The sequence below is a fragment of the Periophthalmus magnuspinnatus genome, chromosome 22, assembly GCF_009829125.3.
Source record: "Periophthalmus magnuspinnatus isolate fPerMag1 chromosome 22, fPerMag1.2.pri, whole genome shotgun sequence".
Taxonomy (NCBI): Eukaryota; Metazoa; Chordata; class Actinopteri; order Gobiiformes; family Gobiidae; genus Periophthalmus; species Periophthalmus magnuspinnatus.
In genome coordinates this window covers 7892876-7913307 of record NC_047147.1, presented here as the reverse complement: position 1 = coordinate 7913307, position 20432 = coordinate 7892876, and the positions used below count along the sequence as shown (strand labels likewise).

General features: G+C 39.6%; 2 protein-coding genes across 2 annotated transcripts; one reads left to right on the top strand and one right to left on the bottom strand.

The window, feature by feature from the left end:
- Nucleotides 1-125: 125 nt before the first annotated feature.
- On the bottom strand, nt 126-5873 carry LOC129457336 (uncharacterized). Its single transcript, XM_055231071.1, has 11 exons — nt 4452-5873; nt 3489-3579; nt 3183-3417; nt 2824-3100; nt 2573-2750; nt 2423-2499; nt 2067-2247; nt 1746-1994; nt 1464-1635; nt 1239-1384; nt 126-482 (listed from the first exon to the last, which is right to left on the bottom strand). Exons 1-11 carry the CDS (start codon nt 4734-4736, stop codon nt 211-213), a joined length of 2163 nt encoding a protein of 720 aa, XP_055087046.1. The 5' UTR covers nt 4737-5873; the 3' UTR covers nt 126-210.
- dcaf5 (ddb1 and cul4 associated factor 5) lies at nt 5656-19520 on the top strand. Its single transcript, XM_033987720.2, has 9 exons — nt 5656-5872; nt 6319-6462; nt 6574-6610; nt 6847-6986; nt 7864-7993; nt 9116-9329; nt 13849-13915; nt 15585-15712; nt 17780-19520. The coding sequence occupies exons 1-9, from the start codon at nt 5656-5658 to the stop codon at nt 18947-18949; spliced, it is 2247 nt and encodes a 748-aa protein (XP_033843611.1). The 3' UTR covers nt 18950-19520.
- Nucleotides 19521-20432: the final 912 nt, after the last annotated feature.

The window sequence follows — 20432 nt, the reverse complement described above, 5'->3', positions numbered from 1 at the left end:
ATTACTAAAGTGTGATTACATTTATGGATTCTGTAAAATGTCATAAAATGTTATGTAGCAGTGCCACACTCGGCATTTAAACACTAGTACAGTCATATTACATGCATGTACATATACTAATGAGTCACACATTTATACATTTATTTGACATTTTCCTGCATTCATTGAACACAAATAACATGATCATCAAGTAAAACCAATGTGAAGTTTTCATGGCAGTATATACAGAGACATTGTTTCCTGTTCTCTGGATCCGCAAGGAATTTCCTGATCCTGATGGCCACTAAGTTGACTTTCAGCCTGCAGACTTTGTGCCACTCCTGGATTAAAACGTGGCACAGCGACAAGATCATCCTTCTGTGGCCTCTCAAACTGTGCTCTTAATTCCTCCGGCACAGGTGCCCTCTTCAGCTGCTCTACGAATGGAGCGGGGTCTTCCAAAAGGTCACTGAAGACCAGCTGCATCAGGTCGCTGACATATTCTGTTAAAATAATGTTTAATGTTTTTTTTATTCAATAGTCAGTGCAGTAGTAGTAGTAGTAGTAGTAGTAGTAGTAGTAGTAGTAGTAATAATAACAATAATAATGATAATAATAGTAATTATAATAATCATAATTTTTGAAAATAAATGTTTTAGGTCATTTTCACACATATTAGAGAGCTCTGTGGACCAACCCCAGTGTGCACTAGAGTTTGTTCTGTTTACTTCACTTTTAGGTCAGTCTTGTTCACATGTTCCTTGCATCATTCACCTCAAACATGCATCATGAGTCATGTGAGAGGCCATCAGCTGATTGCCAAACTTATTTGGGCTTGTAAAGAAACATGCTCGCTTCCCTTACACGTGGTGGTCTTTTCTTTGATCTGTGGCTAAATACACTGTAAGGACTGTACTCGCTGAGAAGAAACAGCTTTTTGAACGACACACAAACAAACCCAGGCTCACCTGCACAGACAGAGGCAGGAGGAGACCGCTGTTTTTTTTTGCCAAATTCCAAGCACTTTTACTTGCACCACGGACTATGCAGGATGGCCTGAGGTCGACTGTGTTCACACCACACTTGCCTTGAACACCTGTTCCTAGCGCACTCGGAGCAGGTGTTTAATGGGGTCCAGACTGTTGGGTTCACGCTGGCCCAACCGCACTGCTCTCAGAGCGAATGCTCTACATTGATCTAACTAGTGGCAGTGTGAAAACAACCCTAGTTTCTGTAAATTAACAATTAAAAGACAAAACCGTATGTGTCTTCTGTCTTTACTGGTCCAGCTGGAGGTCGTCCCCTTAATGACTCTGGAAAAGCCACTCCAGAGGCCTGTTTTTCCTTAGAAGTTGCCTCTTCTTGTGTTGCATTCTCATTAAAGTGCATGGCTGCTAGATAGAGCCTACAAAGACATTATATTTACATTTGCAAATGAAAATAGATGCAACAATCAAAATCAATCTTTTATCAAGATGACATACCTGCACAGCCTCCCAATAAAGGGGAAGGCAACATTCTTAGGGAGGAACTCTATAATCACACTGTGAAAAGACTCCAGGGATGAGGTCTGCTGAATAGAGCTCAGTTTTGCAACATCACGAAGGACCCGTTTATTTAAAAGCATTTTATCCACTTTGTACAGAGCCACGGTGCCTAAAAACAGAAGTTAAAAAATATTAATAATAGATATGTATGTAGCACAATGATGTGCTCTATTATTATGTATTGTATTATTATAGTGTATTTTACAATGAACTACTGACCTGGTTTGAACCACTTATTTGGGTCCCTGGATAATCTCTCAGGATGTAGACACTTTGGGAAAAGCGGGTCTTCATGCGTGTGCACATTTTGAATGTGATTCACCAGCGACTTCCACTTTGCAACTTTTTCTGGTCCTGTTGTGGAAGTACTAGCTGACCAATACATGTGATTTTTGATTGCTGGCAACCATTTTTTCACTATAGTGCAATCCTTGCTTTTGGCCAGTGCTTCCAACTTTTTGGATAGGCCTACAAATAGAATATGTTAGGATTCTATCATTTATAATAATACATATCATAATTTAGGTTGATTTTATGTACCTTTCACAAGATGCCAAACATCATGGTACTGTGTTACTCCTCTCTCCTGCAGATATTTCTGAATTTGTGAATGTCTGTCAGTGACTATGTAGTCCAAATTTATTAAGTTTGACTCCAAATGATCAAGACATCTTTTCAGTCCTTCTTTTTCCATACAGAAACTGCCACCAACTTCACTGCTCTAAAGAAAAAAAAAAAACGGAAAAAAAGGATTTTCAAGCATGAGTCAGAGAGCATACTTTTCAGAGTTGGTCAGGACTCCTAGATAAATTCAACACTTATGTTCAAGTTCAACACTTATGTAGGAGGCGAGATTATTGACATGTATAAATTAAAATATATATTTCAAATATTACCTGAACAAGTTGAAGATCAAGAATCTTGTTGGTTCCCAGTTCCATAAGTGTGTATGTGCCAAACTTAGCCGAGTGCCCTGGACAGAAAAATTAGGATATGGACATACAGGATATGCTAGATGAGCTATTGTTTTGGAGGGGAAGTATTACCTGGTGAATCTACCCTCATATCTCCACACACAGCAACTTTTTCCTTTGCTTGCATTTCCACAAAGAGTTTTTCTTGGTCCACTTTCCACTTGTGATAAATGGCAGGTTCCAAATAGGTGCGTGCATGTCGGCGAAAGCTGTCATATTGGTGCACCTTCAGATTCATGGACTGGCAAATCTGATTAAAAAGGTAAATATTAGCAAAAATAATCTGCATTCAACGCCACCTATGATCTTCATTATTTAGATACCTTTGACATTTGCACAAACGATCCACCACTGAAGTACACCGCTGCTGACAGCTGCAGATTCCCCAGGGGGGTGCTGTTCTTCATGGGCTGGCTCTGCCAACTCCGACTGTATGAACAGTGTGGACATTGTTGGACAAAGGCAACAAATGTACCACACCTCCTTTGCAGAACAACACACTGTTTAGTGCAGATGGGGCATTTGTCAAAGAGCTCCCGAAGACAGCTCTCAAAAACAATGTACTTGGCATCCATACAATATAATGAGGAGTCCGACTCACTGTCCAAAATACAAAATAAAAACATTTGAATAACAGACTGGTCAGAATAATCTTTTTATATGAATAAAAATTAAACTTTACCTCATATCAGATACATCAGTCATAGAGATGCCTGGTTCATATGTGGACTCCTGTGTTAATGGGATAGAGAATGGAATGCCCTCCTCCTCTTCTTCCTCCTTCACCTCCACACGAGGCCTTTTTGCTGGTCTTTTACCAAACAAGATGGCTGGTTTTACGGTGGTTGAGGACAGTGGATCCCATGGCTGCTCAGTGTTTGTACCTCTGCTAAATGTACTGGCAGTGACTTGGACACCTGTGTTCAAATAGTCATTCATACTTTAGTGGCATAAAAGGTGAAACAATCTGAAAATGAAAAATACATACCTTTACTCCTGTGAAACTGTAATGTCCCCAAAGATAATTGTGTGGCCACCGATCTCTTAGTTTTGACACTAGGAGATTTTTCAGATGAGCACTGAACAAAACAAAAGACAGGTAAATTATCATAACAAAGGTAGAAAGGAAGGTTGTAAGGTCACAAGAGAATAAATCATAGCAAAAGATGCAGTTTAAATCTGACAACTGGACAAATCGTTGTAGGAGTGAAGACATTTTGCTGTTCATTCAAGCTGCTTCTTCAGTTCTGGTGGACACTGCCTTACATCTATCTGAAGAGAGGGCCTAACTACACTGAAACAAAAAACATCAATTGTCTCCAGTAACGACCCTATTCAACCCTTAATGACCCTCCTATTGTTCTTTTTGTCCGCTTTGGGTCTGAGGATGAAATCATAACTGAAGTCAGAACTGAATGAGCGTTTCCCTGCTTGGATGAGCAGGGAAACATCTTCACTCCTATAACAATTTGTGACATATTTAAACTTCGTCTTTTGCTATGGACCAAACCTGGACGACTGAGGGATTACACAGGCAAGAGCACAATTCACACGTTTGCTATCATCAGTGAGTGAGCCAGCCACATTTATGTTTCTTGTCATAAATTAAATAACATTTCTGTGACACAAACATACTGTACTATAATAGCTAGTGTTTACTTGTTCCTGTTGTACCCCTGTTGTGTCAGGAGGGGGCGCTGTGGATGTTTGTGAGTGTGTTTGCTGTACTGTGAGCAGAGAATAAGAGACTATATATTAATATCCATGATTTCAACAACACATAATACAATATTTAAATTACACATCAAAAAGTTTTAAAATATGGGATATATAAATACAACATTCCTTCCATTTATGGCTGATATTATAATCATAGCAGGGCACTACATTAGCTATATTACTATATTTAAAATTGCTTAAAATATGTCGATTAACTGTTAGTTTGACTTACTGATGGAAGAATGGGTTTACAGTCCGGAGGAGACACAAATTTTATTGTTGGGACTGCTCCATGTCTTAGAGTTAAACGTCCGACTTTTCCAGTTTCCACCAAATCTTTATTTATGAAGCAGTCATCGGTGAAGTGTCGAGCACAAACAAAAGAGTTTTTTTTGAACGGTTGGTCCCCAAACACGAACTCTGACCACTTCCCTCGAGTGTCCTCCTCTTTAGGAAACGTGTACAGAACAGCCTTTCCCTGGCAGCCAAAAAAACACTTTCTCCACGATCCAGACATGTTAAAGTAATGGCTCACACAAAAGGAAACATATATATCCTCTTAAGTTGTCGCTAGAGCAGGAGAGCGTCGTGGTTCAGAGCTGAGGGTGTGTGTCGGTGTCGGTGGCGGAGAAACGGCTGATTGATCGACAATATGGCGTCTAGAAAATAAACGGTTAAAGATTGATCGAATAAACACGAATCACTCCAAATACGACTCCGGATGAGTAAATGGTGAGTGGAAAACAATAGAGAATCGTTAAAATCTTGGTTAAAAATCGATCTTGCGTAATAGATCTGCTTTAAAGAACAATGTAGATGTGTAAACTGGGTGGAATGTACCATTTGTTATGCAACTACCGTTTATCTGAATAAAACGCTGCCACCTACGGGACTGGCTGACACACAGTGAATAAAGTGTTCAAAATGATGTAGCCTATTGTCTTTGGAAGTTTTATGAGCCCATTCTCTTTACAAAATTACTACAAATTAGCTCCAAACTCCCCTGCTCTTCCAGAGTGTCACTGCAGTGTTAACGCTGTTGTAATGTTGTAACTCAAACTAATATTAAAAATATTCTCTGACATACACACACACACACACACAAAGGGCTGTTCAGCCTGAGGTCAGAGTATTATGTAAGTTTGCCCGTCGTAAAGTGGTTCAGTAGTGATGATGAGTGGATGCTGAGTGACAGCAGGGGGAGGAGAGAGGTCCTGAGCCCGAGCAGGAAGCCGCTGCTCCGGGACTCAGCACAAACACAAGGGGGCCACAGCCGAAAACAGCGCACACACAGCGGCAGGACGAGACACGGGGCTGCCCTCCAGAATGTAGCCCAGCCGAGCTGTGCCAGCCCACTGCCACCTCCACTACAGGCGTCCACACGGAACAAGGCGATGAGCCGCGGCGAGGACAAAGCCTAGAGGCCGTGTTTGTGCATGTGGAAAATGAAGGAGCTCCGGGGCTGCGGCATGCGCTCCTCCGTGGGCTTTCTGTCCCGCAGAGAGCTCACCGGGCAGCCGCTCATGAAGGAGGAATTCCAGCGGCTCCGGCTGGCAGGCTGCACCAGCCTCTACAAGAAGGATATGCTCGGACACTTCGGCTGTGTCAACGCCATTGAGTTTTCCAACAACGGCGGAGAATGGCTGGTCTCTGGTAAGTTGACAAATCCCCTTGCACTAGTTTGTTAGCATGCTAACTATGGCTAGGTGGCAATCAGCTGAAACCTATCAAAACTAGCACATGCTAAATAGCTTAGCCGTGCGAGCTAATAGCCAGATAAGCTAACTAAGCCCAACACAAACAACTGCCCATGGGCCAGCCTGATCTGTCACTCCAACAGCACTATTGGCATTTCACAACACTGTCATGGCTGCCCTCTGCAACAGCGCACATGATTCAAAACAACAAATAATGTGGGTTAAACCCAAGCTTACAGCACAGAATGCATACTAATGCCTAATATTTGTCCAAACAATTGCAATCAACAGAAATGTAGTAACACTTAGTGTGAAATGGTGCCAGTCTCTGTTATGGCACTGTAAACTCAGTTTTATAATACATGATTATAAATGATTTCCTTTGTCTGCCCTGATCTGCAGGAGGAGATGACCGGCGAGTGCTCCTGTGGCACATGGAGAAAGCCATCCACTCTCGGTCCAAACCTGTGAAACTGAAGGGAGAGCACCTCTCCAACATCTTCTGCCTGGCTTTTGACAGCACCAACAAGAAAGTCTTCTCTGGAGGTATGGACAAATGTGGAACACAAAACTACAATTATTATAAATATTACATATTTGATAATGATTAAAATATTTAAGTTGAGCTAATAACAAGTTTGTGTGTTTGTCTTGCAGGAAATGATGAACAAGTGATTCTTCATGATGTGGAAAGGTAAGAAATTAAAGAGGCACCATTCAATAGAAGCTACATTTTTTTAAACATGTCTTTTTGGGTTTTAACTTGTACAGCTGATATAGATTTTTGTAGCCAAAATAAGCAACAACCCTAAGGAAAAAAACACTGTGGTCTGCACTTTTATCCTCCTATGAGAAGTCCCAGTGCAAATGCTGAAATAGGCTTTCAGGTAAGCCAGTACACCAAGTAACTTTTCATCTATTGTTTTGCAGAAGGGAGACTCTGAACGTATTCCTCCACATTGATGCAGTGTACAGCCTCTCAGTCAGTCCAGTCAATGACAATGTTTTTGCCAGTTCCTCTGATGACGGCCGTGTGCTGATCTGGGACACTCGTGAGCCGCCACATGGAGGTATGTCAAACTAAAGAAAGAGCAGATGTTGTTGAACAAGAGTGGTAGAGAGTAGTATTCATGGTAGCAGGGGTAGAAGCCATGGTCAGTCAACACTACAATTAATACTGAACTCACAGAACAATCTTGTAAAATAGTTTACTGAACTATGTCACTTTACTAGTGGGGGTTCGTTACCTGCTTGTCTCCATGGAAAAGTTATTGCTCTGCCTGGAATACACTGCAGTAAGGCAGTAAACATGTCTTGCATACAATTACAGAGGTTTCTGTTGTTCAGAAATACCTTGGACAAACATGTGCTCTTCATGGAGACGCCTACTTTTCTCCATGGTGAAGAGACATTTAATGCCATTCTCTGGAACATTCTTTCATAACAATAACATGGAGACGAGCTCTTCAGTAGAAGTTATTGAAGTTACATAGTGCATCATTTACTATTACATTTTTAAAATTCAGATGACTATGCCGAAGAAAGCAATAAATATTTTACTACTTTTTCTGGTGAAGTGTATTTGACTAAAACAGATATGCAGTTCTGCATGACTGGTCTTGTAGCATTGGTCACTTGGTCTAGCGTCATCTTTTTCTATTTCTGACCATCTGTGTGACCAGGCCAGCAATGACCTAATTATACCTTTAGCAATATGTTATTTGCATCAGCTCACAAGCTTTTAACATTTTGTTACTGCACTCAGGTTGTAGTTTGAATCTAAGAATGTGCATATGTTAGAGCTTCCTCTAATGATTTATGAAATGTTTTGAATTAGCTTATGGAAACAAAACTTAAAGCTTAAAGCATTTTCTACTTTTACTTTTGCAATGCATGCTTATTTCTTCACTTGTTTCTTCATTTCATTTTTCACTCTTTTCTTTTCAGAGCCATTTTGCCTGGCCAGCTACCCCTCTGCATTTCACAGTGTCATGTTTAACCCGGTTGAGCCTCGACTTCTGGCGACCGCCAACTCCAAAGAGGGTGTGGGTCTGTGGGACATCCGCAAGCCTCGCAGGTAACACTTTATATCATAACACTAAGAAAGGTGTAGCAGGGAAAAAATATGCAAATGTATTACAATTAAAAGTAGTCATGTTATTTTAGTTTGGGCAAATATTTGTTTTTATTACCTTAAGTGGGGACCAGTATTGCTTTATTGATAACTCAAGTATTTGACAGGTACTTACCCAGAAATTACAACAGAAATACTAATAAACATTGCTACTCTAAATTTAAACTGTATATACCAATTAAGTAAGTATATTGAGTGGTGGATAATGATTGTAGGAAGAATACAAACCCTAAAAAGTGTAATTGCACAGAACACTTGTATTTCTACTTGTTGCCACTAGATGGAGCTCGTGGACTGTTGAATCTGTAGCAGTTCCTCCCTGGCCCAGTGCCAGTATCATGAAAACCTCCTCCGCCATCGTTATCACAGAGATCTAATGGCTCTGAATACTGCAGTCAGTGTGTTTACTGGAGTTTATGAGCAAACACAAAATACTCCTTTTCCAATAAAAGCAATCAGCTCTTTCCACTGTGGAGCTCTGTGCACAGATCAACTAAGATTTACTGAATGAGAGAATGTGAGCTATACCTTACAAACACTTAATTGTTTAGTTTCCCTCAGATTAAATATTGACTACTTTCTTTAAGAAAACACACTGGCAATATTAATTGTATATTACAGCATTCCCCAAGCGGTGAAGGTGAGGTATATTGTACTCTTTTATTGCATTGTCTCCTTTAATTATAAGAAGTTGCCTTGGCCACCGCTGTTGTCATCTGGGTTGTATCATTTTGCATGGAGCTGACAATCTTGATGCAAATATGTTGCACTGTTGACTTGGTGGTGGTTATGAACATTGAACATTTTATATAAATCATCTATTTTATACCATACTCAACAGTGTTGCAAGGCAAAAGTGGGCAGGGAGTAATAAGGTCAATACTACTACTTTTATTTCTACTACAACTACTACAGAGTTATTACTTCTCTTAATTATTACTATCAATGAACTGAGACCTAAAATATTGACCCATAAATCATGTTTTAATATCTTCAATTGATAGTAATATTGGAGTTAATTTCCCCAAAGTAACCACATTCCCTCCTCTCTCCCCTCTTTCCCAGCTCTCTCCTGCGTTACGGAGGCAGCATGTCTCTGCAGAGTGCCATGAGCGTTCGCTTCAATAGCACTGGGACACAGCTGCTGGCCCTGAGGCGCCGACTGCCCCCGGTCCTGTACGAGCTCCACTCTCGCTTGCCCAGCTTCCAGTTCGACAACCAGGGATACTTCAACTCCTGCACCATGAAGAGCTGTTGTTTTGCTGGGGACAAGGACCAGGTCAGTGCCCCTAAACTGTCGAGAGAGGTAGTCTTACTGTTAAAATATTGACTAAATTTGGATTAAACCATAACAGTAGCTTAATGCATTTAAACTATTAAAAGATAGAACTGAAATATGAACTAATACAGCAACCAGATTTCAGAACATGTTTGTATACCTCTAAACTACAGCATTTGCAGTTTTTATGCATAATCAGACAGGATATTTTGTTGTTTGTGGGGGAAATTATGGTACTTCAAAAACTGCAGTCTTAGCTATTTCTGTCTTTTCAAATTATGATTTAGATTAGTTTCTGATTAATGTTGTAGCTCTTAGTCAGAAGTTGAACTATACATTCTGCTGTAATGGGGAAGCATAGCGAGTGTGTGTTGGCATGTAAAGGCACTACCGTAGGCAATAATTCATTAGGTGGACATGGTATGACATGTATGAAATTGAATAAAAAGTCACCTCTGACCTTGTGGTTGCTAAATTTATGGCTAACATCTGTGTTTGATAGCTGTAAAAATAGAAGGATGCAGAATGTGGATCGGCTTGTGTGAATGTGTGGTTTTGAGGGGGTTTGAGTCCAGGAGCTGTGGACTCATCGTGTAGGTCTTCAGACATGACTTCACTCTGCAGTCATGTTTATTATGTTAGCATTAGCCTCAGTGTCAGGAGCGGAGGAGCTTAGTCGGATCTGATTTAGGCAAAACATTACAGAAGACATGAGGGATGTAGAAAAGTGATTCTCCAAACCCAGAACTAGTGCTTCATTTGTGCCATGTTTTCAAGCGAATAACCGCAATACCCATCTCCCAACTACTGTATTTTGAAGAAACAATATACACATTTCAATGGGTAATATAGAACAGCATAAACCATGCAATGATATTTACTCTATGATCTTGCACTTTTATGTCTTGTCAGTCTTTATTTTACAATAATATGATAGTAGACAAATGTTGTCCCATATTATCATTACATTTTATAGCGACATTAGTCCCACTGTGAAACTTTGCAAACCGCATGTTTGGAAGCTTTGTTTAATAGCTTTCGTTATAATATCATGTGCCACAGTGGTGCAGCAGTGGCTCTTGTGGAAACAGTTGTTGTGTCGTAAGGCAAGACACTTTCCCCCCCACCAGTATGAGTGTGATGTGTGTGTGGTTGTTGGAGGTGGAGAAGGCACAGCCTTGTTTCCATTAGTCCAGTGATTCTTAACCATAGGCCTGGGGCCCAAAGTATGGCTGCAAGCACCCTCTTGAGGGCCACAAAATCGGAAGAATTTAATATGAGATCCAGGTTACTTTTTAAAGAAAAAGTCGGGTCCTGAGGTCAAAAAGGTTAGTGTGCCCCAGGGCAGCTGTGGCTACAATAGTAGCTGGCCAGCATGGAGTGTGGACACCCTATAAATCTCATGCATAATCATTATTCTTATCATTGGAGGAGTGCATCTGGAGTAAGTGATTAAAACAAGTCAAAATGCATTACAAAAGAACAGAAGGGTTACTAAACTAGAACTAAACAAAGTCTTCTAATGGATTCACCAGAGAAAAACTTGGACTGCTCCTGGACTTGGCAGTGGTGGACACAAGTGAGGTCCAATAAATGTTTTTCTTAAAAAAAAAAAAAAAAAAAAAAATTGGACCCATATTTGTGTCTGTGTAAGTCCCATGAATATTAAAACCCATTTGATTATAGTGGAGGCTAAACTAATGACTCACACATTTACACTGAATAAATCTTTCCCATTGTTTTAACCCATTTCTAATTCATTGTTAGATCCCTGGCACATTCCACATTTGTTTGTACAGTGACACTTCAGACAGACTGCAGACAGGGGTCAAACCAGTCTCTTCTGTGTCCTGCTTAGACCCTGCTCCACACGGAGGGGAGGATTTTGGCAGGGTGGTGCTAAAGCAAACGTGCCGACTGATGACTACTTTAAAATGGATGGCGAGGAGAGAGGGGGTGGGTGCTACATTTTTGAGTGACATGTGTCTGTGAAGTGGGAGGGGCGTCCAGGTGTGTTCTGCGGCTGTGTCCTTAGGCTGATTTGAGCTCATAATTGTTTTACGATACTTGACATCAACACCTACTTTCACTGTAACCACGGTAACGCCCTGCAGATTTACTTTTAATTGGATGAAGTAATAAAATGGAAAACTAAATCAGGCCAGTTAAACAAATGTATTCTGTAGTTATTTTAATATATTTTGTTTTAATAATATTTTTTTAAATAGTAACGCACTAGTGGTAACAATGAACTGATATTTAAATCTTATCTGTTGGAAATTAAAACATTAACATACAACATAACATTTAATTGTATAGTTCTGTCATAAATCTTGCTTATTGTAGAATAGCCATACATTTAAAGTCAAAATGTGGTAGTTTTTAAATAAGTTTTTTTTAAATATATGGATATTATAATGGTTTTAATCAATAAGAAACGGTTGCATATCTATGTATCAGTGTCAAAATACTAACATTTTCAAACTTGATTTTGAAACTAAGGAATAAACTTCATACCGATATCGATACCATGATGGTAATAAAAATACTCTTTAGACAGTAAGAATGTAATTTTCAACATTGAATCATAGTACTTTCTTTTATATTACCATTTGGCCTTATTCACTTTGTTCTGGAAGTTACCCCAGGCTCCGCCATCATCATTCAGATTTTATTATAGGGCTGTTGATCTTTACAGCAGATAAGTTCTATACGGACTAAAAAAAAACGCTTTAAAGCCTCCCAGAGAATCGATACAGTGTTGACTTGTTGGTCACATGAACATTAAATTTTATGCAAATCAACCTACTTTTCTCAGATGAACAGTATTCCCATATAACCGCACAGTCTTTGGTAGCACTTCCAGTTAAGTAACATTTATAGGAAAAAGTGGGCGGGGAGGAATAAAGTCAATAGGTAGGTTTCATAGTGGTCCATGGGCGTATACTAGTTTATTTGTCTTATACTTGTTCTAATACAGCTCAAGATCATTCTAAAGGTATTCAGAAAAGGTAAATTTTTGTCCTGTGAGTGTTACTTTTTTATTGATACCTTCTCAAATGAGTATCTAGTTTTGATCCTAGTTGTAGTATCGACTAGTATCTGATTTTTGATATTTTTGACAACCCGACTGTGTATAGTCTTCCACTTTTCTGTTCTGTACACGTTCTGTCTATAAAAGGTCATTCAAGCCCAGGGTTAAAGCAGCGGCTCTAAAGCATGTTAAATGAAAAATAAATACACGTTCAGGACTGGAACATATTTGAACTAAACTTGGGTTTGTTGGTTCTGTGGTCTCAGAAATGCCACAAAAGTAATCCAAACTTTGACAGGCAGGAATTGGACCAACAGTGCAGTACAAGTGTCAAACTGTGCTAAAGCAACACTATGTAATCATCTAGTAGATTCTATGTGTGTTTTGAAAAGTATGTTTTTTATGGGAGTTAGGTGAGCAAACTTTGAGCTAAAACAACCTACACTAAAGGTTTTTTGGTCATTGATTAGAAATTTTTAAGAAGTGAAAAAACGTATGGTACATTTTCGTTTAATATTTGTGTATTTTGTCAAGTAGATCTAACCTCACTCAGCTGCTGTATGGGACACAACTTCGTCCACTGATCCACAGGTTGGCCGTTCAGATCCACTGACCCCCTGTTTGGCAGTGCGACTCTAGCTCCCATAGTGAAATGCTGTTGTTATGTCCTTGGGCAAGACACTTAACCCCTATCGCCCCCAGTGTGTATACTGAATTGCCACTGGTTTTACATGAATGACTCTGCATTCAGTTATCCAGACTTGGGATGGGCACAGACTTGTTACAGTACATTTTAGACACTTTACCTTAAACAAATCTAGTTAAGATATTTACCTTTTAAAATAATCATTGTAATTCCTCTTTTCCCGCACATGTATGAATGTAGGAAGTCATTGCCCAAGTTTAACACATGTTTGCCTCAGGTCAATTTTTCCTGTCAAAATGTACCTGCGAAGACATCTGAAAGTAGAACCATATGTTAGCCTAGTGTAGCAACAGAAGTACAGGAGCCTGTCAGGGTCAAAATGCCATGCTGAGACGAGAAAGCGTTTAATCAAACAAGAGGAAACTTGTCCCTGAGATAACCACTGCCTTTGCTCTACATACCAGCACTGCTTAGATGTCTGTATGGCTCCAACTAACTATTATTTTAGTAGTCTGATGGTCAACAAAATATATTTTTAAAATTAGTTGACAAGGCAAACAATGCTTTCTATCCTATTTCTTTTATCTATTTTGACATTTCTGAAAAACATTTTTTAACCAAATAAAGGTTGAATAAAAGGTTGAAAGGCTTGTAGATGTTTATTACAAAAAGTGTATCATTGATGAACATCAGAAAATACAATAACTATTATTTTAATAGTCAACCAGATTCACTTATTCTGATGAATCGCTGCAGCCCTAGTTTTTGTTTCTAGTTTGACCTCTGATATACAGTGTGACAGATCATTTCATTTGTAGTATTTTCTGTTTCCTCCACAGTACATCTTGTCTGGCTCGGACGACTTTAACCTCTACATGTGGAAGATCCCAAAAGACCCGGAAGCAGGTGAGCTACTGTTGGAATGTTCTGGAAAAACAAAAAAAAGATGTGTGGTTGTTTCAGGAAGGAATGAGGCATGATTTACCCGACAGTTTTGGCTTAAGAATAAAAATTGTTAAACTACACAACTGAAGACCTGAAATGACTTCACAAAGATTAACTTGCGGTTGTACAATGCAGTAGTTAGGTTCTGTTTCAGTTGTTTTAAGAATTACATTTTAGTAGCACACCAAAGACTGCGAGTAACATTCTATAATATTATCTTACAAACCCAGTTTTCATTTGTGTAATCAATATGCTTCACAAATACTAAATTAGATTTTGTATTTCAAGATTTAATTAGAAATCTAATATAAATCTCAAATAATCCAAATTCATCTCATATGTCATTGTTGTATTTGAGTTCATGCAGCTCTAATCTTGCCTCCAGTCAGTCCAACAGAGAAAGTAGAATATTGTTGCCTTGATATTTTGAAGGTTAAGAATTTGAGCGGCGTCAGAGGAGGCCAAACAAACTCCTGTCTCGTCTCTGTTCAACCACAGAAAGAAAGATGGACTTTTCTTTGCACACACTGTGGTTTGCCCTCAGTTCTTTTGGTTATAACTTTCTGTTTCCAAATACAGGGAACCAGTATTATTCTTAATCACTGATATTATAAATGTCAATTCTACGTGGTCTACATTTTAATCTAGGATTGTTTTAGTCGTTTTTGTTCCAATAATTGATTGAGACATTTTCTTACCTATGAAATTAGGCAATGGGTGCTTGATAAAAATTGTGTAGTGTCAATTATATGACAATAGGTAGTACTGATCATCTGATGATCTGATACTGATTATCACTCACAGAAACCCTAATGCATCTGTTGCATATGTCTCCTTTACAGTGAATCTGAACTTTGAAAAAAAGGCAAATAGTATTTCTCTTTTTTAAACTTTTAAGGCCACAGTAAATCCCCAAAAATAGACCAATCAAAAATCATGTGTCCTTTCTCCATAAACCTGACTCTGTGTAAACTCTGACTTTGGCCTTTAAGGAAGTATAAAGCTATGGGTTGCAAGTGTTGAGATAAAATAAAACATTGTTATAAATATAAATGTAAATAATCATCTCACATCCCTCAAGGCACAAGCTGGTAGTTTTTCAAAGGAACGTTATGTTGGTGAATTCTCAAAGGCTTTGTGGGAACCAGTCAGAGCCCATAGTACCACAGGGAGACCAGGCAAACCAGACCCCACTCGAAGACTTGTGTCCACTGGCCGCAGAATTCAGCCTTTTGTTCCAACCTCTTTGATTTGATTTGCAGTATTTATTGGCATGTCAAACCTCCCTCCCCTCACTGTCTGTCTGAGCACAATCCCACAACCCAAAAATATGCACCCATTTGTCTCTGTATATCCCAATCCCGACACTTTTAAGCATTTTATTTTCTCTGGCGTTACTCAACTCAGAAAGTATGTGGTCCGGACATATCCAGTGTCAGGCCATCAGCATACTGTTAGCATTGCATTACTACTGTCTGTATATCTGTTCAGCAGCAGCACATGTAATAGTCACCATGTTTTTGCAGCCGTGTATGTTTATTTTAATATGGAACATGACATTGATGGGCTTCTATGACTTAATGGCTCACAGAATTTGACCAGATCTGTTTTTTTCTCTTCTCCTTTTAAGGTGGTCCCGGGCGTGTGGTGAATGGGGCGTTCATGGTACTGAAGGGGCACAGGTCCATTGTAAATCAGGTCCGCTTTAACCCTCACACCTACATGATCTGCTCCTCGGGGGTGGAGAAAGTCATCAAGGTTTGTCAATTTAATTTTGTAGTTCTTTCTTAATGCTGGTGCACCTGATTTTTACGATCTTAAAATGAAAAATGAGTCTAGTTCAAAGTTATTCCACACTTTCCGGACACATTCCTACCATTGTTTTTATTCACCGCAATGAACTTACAAACGGGTTTCACAAGTTTCAGAGATCAGAGCAGCATTTTGCAGTCACAGCAACGCTAACAGCAACCAATATGTTAACAGTGCACTTCCTGGCTCTTGGGTGTTGAAACTATACCACCTGTAACTTTCTGGTGGGAGGATAGTATAGTTGACATCACAGGTAATTCAACAAATGCCAGATAGGTAGGTAATCAAAAAGTTTTAATGGCACAATAAGAATACAGCTATTTTGAATTCTTCTGTCAAATATGCTTTTCTTTACTGATTGAAAATGATCTCTAAAAAAAGCCACATCATGTAAAAGAGTGAGGATGTATTTATGCGGTACTCTTGCCAAAATGTGGACTTAACAAAACACAACTGAATCAAAAAACCTTGACATGAAAAGGTTTGACTAAAATTAGATCATAGAATACCAGTGTCTGTGTCAATTCAGATTCAGGACTTGTTATGCGTCAATAATGTGATCATGATTAATATACAGTGACGCATCTGTAATAAGGTTGTGTTTTGACACATTCGTTTCCTGGTAACCTGAAATGACTAAAGACCTTAGCTGAAGCACTGACATTGCTTTAGGTCTTTTGAATGTATAAAGTATGAATACAGTTCCCTCGACAGATGTGTTCCTACTTTTGTCTGGACCAAGATGATTCACTGTTCCGCAGCTCTGACCTGAAGAACAGAACGGCCTGCAGTCGCTGATCTGAAGTCCCTTATGTCTCATTCAAACTCCACCTGTGGATCTTTATACTCTACTATCAAAGCCTGGTGTTTTATATGGGCACAATGTAGGCCGCACTATAATGCTACCGTACATGGATGCTGATGCTAGATTAGCAGTACTGTACTTTTTATGTACAATGCACACAATTGCATAGAATGTAGAAAATGCAGAGAAACTAGTGCCTTGGCAGTGGTCTATTCTATCACAAGATGGTGCCCAGACCAGGACTCAACCTAAACCTAAATTATAATATGTACTGTTATAGATCTTTGGATGTTATTGTGTATATTTTCATGATAGATTATGTTTTTATTGTAGGTTGACAGGCTTTAGGTGTTGGTATAAAGCACATTGTCAACATTGTGTCCTTGTTGGTAGAATAAGAGACAATCTGCTCATAATTTAAAATCCTTCTGGACAAAGATGGCCGTCATCAGTGTGTAGTAGTCTCTCGGTAGCAGTAGCACTCCTCTGTGCGTTTTTCTGTATGTAGTGAAAGATGATATATGCCACAGATGCTATCAAACCATGGGCCTTTTCCCATACTCCCTTTTGTTATGCTCCTTCTTTCTTTCGCCCTCTTCTTATGTTGTTCTGAATGAGTCAAATAAAACACATTTAAGGGCCCTGTGCTGATGAACATAAAACTAAAATACGGCTATGGAAGTGGGCATTGCTCAGTGTGCTTACTTCTGTTGTATAAAATGTATAATATAATATTTACCCTTGTTGAACATAACAGATTTACACTGAACAAACTGGGAAAAGCATCTAATTCCAATATATCTGCAAATTCCGATTCGATTTGTGATTTATATTTTGATTGTAGGATTTTATTCAAAGTTTACTGCTGAACTATTACACCTAATCCCATGCATTCCAGAGTGTTTATGTAGAGGTTTAAACTACAGGGTTGGCAGCTTTAAGATAAGGTAATAAGATAAGACAGGATAAGTTGTTGTTTGCAAAGGACAAATATTACTGAAATATTTCCAATCTTGTGATGTGCTAATTGCAGCCATCCAAGTTGCACTGTCGATTCGATTGCTTTACAGCTTGGAGCCCTAATTTTCACTTTCAAGTTTGACAAAATGAAAGACAATAATTTACTAACCCTGTTCTGTTCATTCTCCTAAAATAAATGTGGTTATATACAGGTATTTAATCTTTGTCTCTTCCCCTGTGTGTTGTAGTTGTGGAGTCCGTACCAGCAGCCCGACAGTCTGGGCGACCTAGAGGGGCGTGTGGAGGACTCGTCCCGCAGCCTGTACACCCACGAAGAGTACATCAGCCTGGTGCTCAACAGCGGCAGCGGTCTGTCCCACGACTACGTGTCCCAGTCCATCCAGGAGGACCCCCGCATGATGGCCTTCTTTGACTCTCTGGTGCGAAGAGAGATCGAGGGCTGGAGCTCCGACTCAGACAGCGACCTGAGCGAGGAGGCAATAATGCAGCTTCACGCTAGGGGGCGCCGCTCTGCCAGGACCACACCCGCCACACCTGCCCCTCCCACGGTCCAAAACAGCGATTCGGACAACTCCTCGTCTTCTTCACTGGCTGCTCCGGATGTGTCTGATGGCGAAGGCGAGGAGCGGAAAAGACAACGCAGCAGGATTCAAAGACCCCAGTCATCGTTTCTCGTTAATGAAGACTCCGATTCCAGTGAGTTTTGGTTGGACCCAATGCCCCGACCCAGATCACCCAGTCCCAGAGAGAACTCCACTTTGTCCAGTCCTTCCACCTCTCCGTCTCTACCTGCCGGTGCCTCCTCTTCCTCTTCATCCACTTCGAGTTCGAGCAGTGACGACGAGGAGCGCCGCAGTGCTGTCCGAAGGCGAAATGTTATGCGGAGGCGAAGAATGAACGTTGTATCTAGAGTTGGAGACCGGCCCGAATCTGTACAATCGCTGTTTTCAGCCATAGACTCCTGCAGCTACCCCTCTATCTCTATCGACGACATGTCCTCCTCTACATCAAATGAGGAAAATTTGGAAGTAAAACCAGGGAAAGAAGAGGAGAAATGTTTAAGCCCTTCGGATTTTGTGTGTCCCAGTCCAGTCATGTCCCAGGGGAGTCTGGAGCAAGAGGAAGTAGGAGACAGGTCAAATCAAGAGGAAGAGTTGAGGACTGAGGGGGGACTACGGGGGGCAATAGACTGTCCCAACTCGGATATGGGCAGTAGTAACTCACAGGCCAATAGGCTTAGTCCTGGACTGAACGGACAGCACCGGACTGTCCCACAAATGTCCTCTGATTCAGAAGAAGATGCAGGACTGTCCCGTTCAAAGACGCACAGCAACTTGAAACGAACTCACGTGGAGGAAGGAGAATCCACCTCCTCTGAGAAAAAACTCAAAATATAATTATTTTTCATCAATGTGACTGAAATGCTCACGGTTTCAAAGTGTTTTTCTATCGTTTATACAACTATAATTTGGGTTGTAGTCTGACAAGAAACTGAGAAAGAAAAGAGGGAATGATTTTTGTTTCAGAACAAATTGAACAGTCTGAGGTTTAACCAACATGACATTAAAATTGTGCAGTTGTACAAATCTTGTTAATAACAGAGGTATTTTAAGTGCATTTTCTTTCTTCCCATGCTGAATTTGTAACACCACCCTGAATTTTTGAGCAAACTAACACAAGAAAAAGCTATTACAAAGGACTAATGCTTTTCTGCTATTTAATTTTAAACCTTTAACGCCAAGCTTAAATCGGATCTGAGCTTATTTTTGTGTTTCTAAATGTTCTCGAGCTGCTTCGGGCACTTCATGAACAATGGGCCGTGTAAAATGTCTCCTCATAAATCCTAAAAAGCAACACCATTTGTTCAAACCGGATGCTTCAATTCAGTGTCTCCCTCCATTATCCAGCCTTCTGGGTAACTACTATTTTGTTTTCATGCAATTAAAGAATCATTTGTTCTCTTGTTAATGTGCTTCTTATTCCTCGGGCTTCCCTCTCAATGTGGTAAATGTGTTATCTCAATTTAACATATGTTTTTTGACAGAAATGATGAGAAGAAAACCCTAAAATGATGGTGGACTTGGTGCTGGTTGCCATGGTAGCGGTAAGAGAAGTCTGTTTTGTTGTTCATTTGGCCGTGACCTGAAGCGATGTGCAGACTGGAGGAATGCATTATCAATTTTAACTAAAAAGCTTTGCCAGCGTTCCAAAATATGCTGTTATAAGCGTGGACATTTAGTGAAAATAAGCATTAAGCTAGTACATTCTTTAAAAGGGAAATATTTACTTAAAAAAATGTTTTGTTAGGTCTTCCAAATTATATTCCGTTATTAGATTATTTCATTCAATATATTTATTTAGGTTCAACATTTCTTTAAGTCATTGTTTACCCTTTGAAATACTTTGATTTGACAGAAAACACTTAATTTAGATAAGATAATCTAATTATTTACTTAAAATACTAAATAAGGGTTTATAAAAACGTTAATGGAACAATGTGAGGCACTATATTTAGGATAATCATTTCATTGCTTTGACTGTATGTGCATTAGTTTAAATTTAAAATATTTTCTCTGGTTCAACAAAATAAAAGGGGAAGGATGACTTAATGTGTTTATTTAATGGTCTTTCTCATATTTCTGTAATCTAATCTAATAACTAACATTTGACCTTTTAGTAAATGCGATTCCAAAAAGTCAGACACAAGATTTTGCCTTCCTAGTTGACTCTTAATATACTCAATGTTGTAATGCCTCTTCAATCCCCAAATAGCCCAGTAACTTTTTATTGAGCTCCCATTCAAATCTCCAACACAGCGGCGATTGTCCAGGGAGCTCATTACATCATCTGAGTCTGCAGAAACGGACTGGTGTCTGCTCC

Coding starts and splice junctions, on each gene's coding strand:
- LOC129457336 (XM_055231071.1), bottom strand. CDS start 4,736: ATGTCTGGATCGTGGAGAAAGTGTTTTTTTGGCTGCCAGGGAAAGGCT. Junction 2,500..2,572: donor TATGAGGGTAGATTCACCAG/GTAATACTTCCC, acceptor TTTTCTGTCCAG/GGCACTCGGCTAAGTTTGGC. Junction 1,385..1,463: donor TTTATTGGGAGGCTGTGCAG/GTATGTCATCTT, acceptor ATGTCTTTGTAG/GCTCTATCTAGCAGCCATGC.
- dcaf5 (XM_033987720.2), top strand. CDS start 5,656: ATGTGGAAAATGAAGGAGCTCCGGGGCTGCGGCATGCGCTCCTCCGTG. Junction 9,330..13,848: donor TTGCTGGGGACAAGGACCAG/GTCAGTGCCCCT, acceptor TTTCCTCCACAG/TACATCTTGTCTGGCTCGGA. Junction 15,713..17,779: donor GGGTGGAGAAAGTCATCAAG/GTTTGTCAATTT, acceptor TGTGTGTTGTAG/TTGTGGAGTCCGTACCAGCA.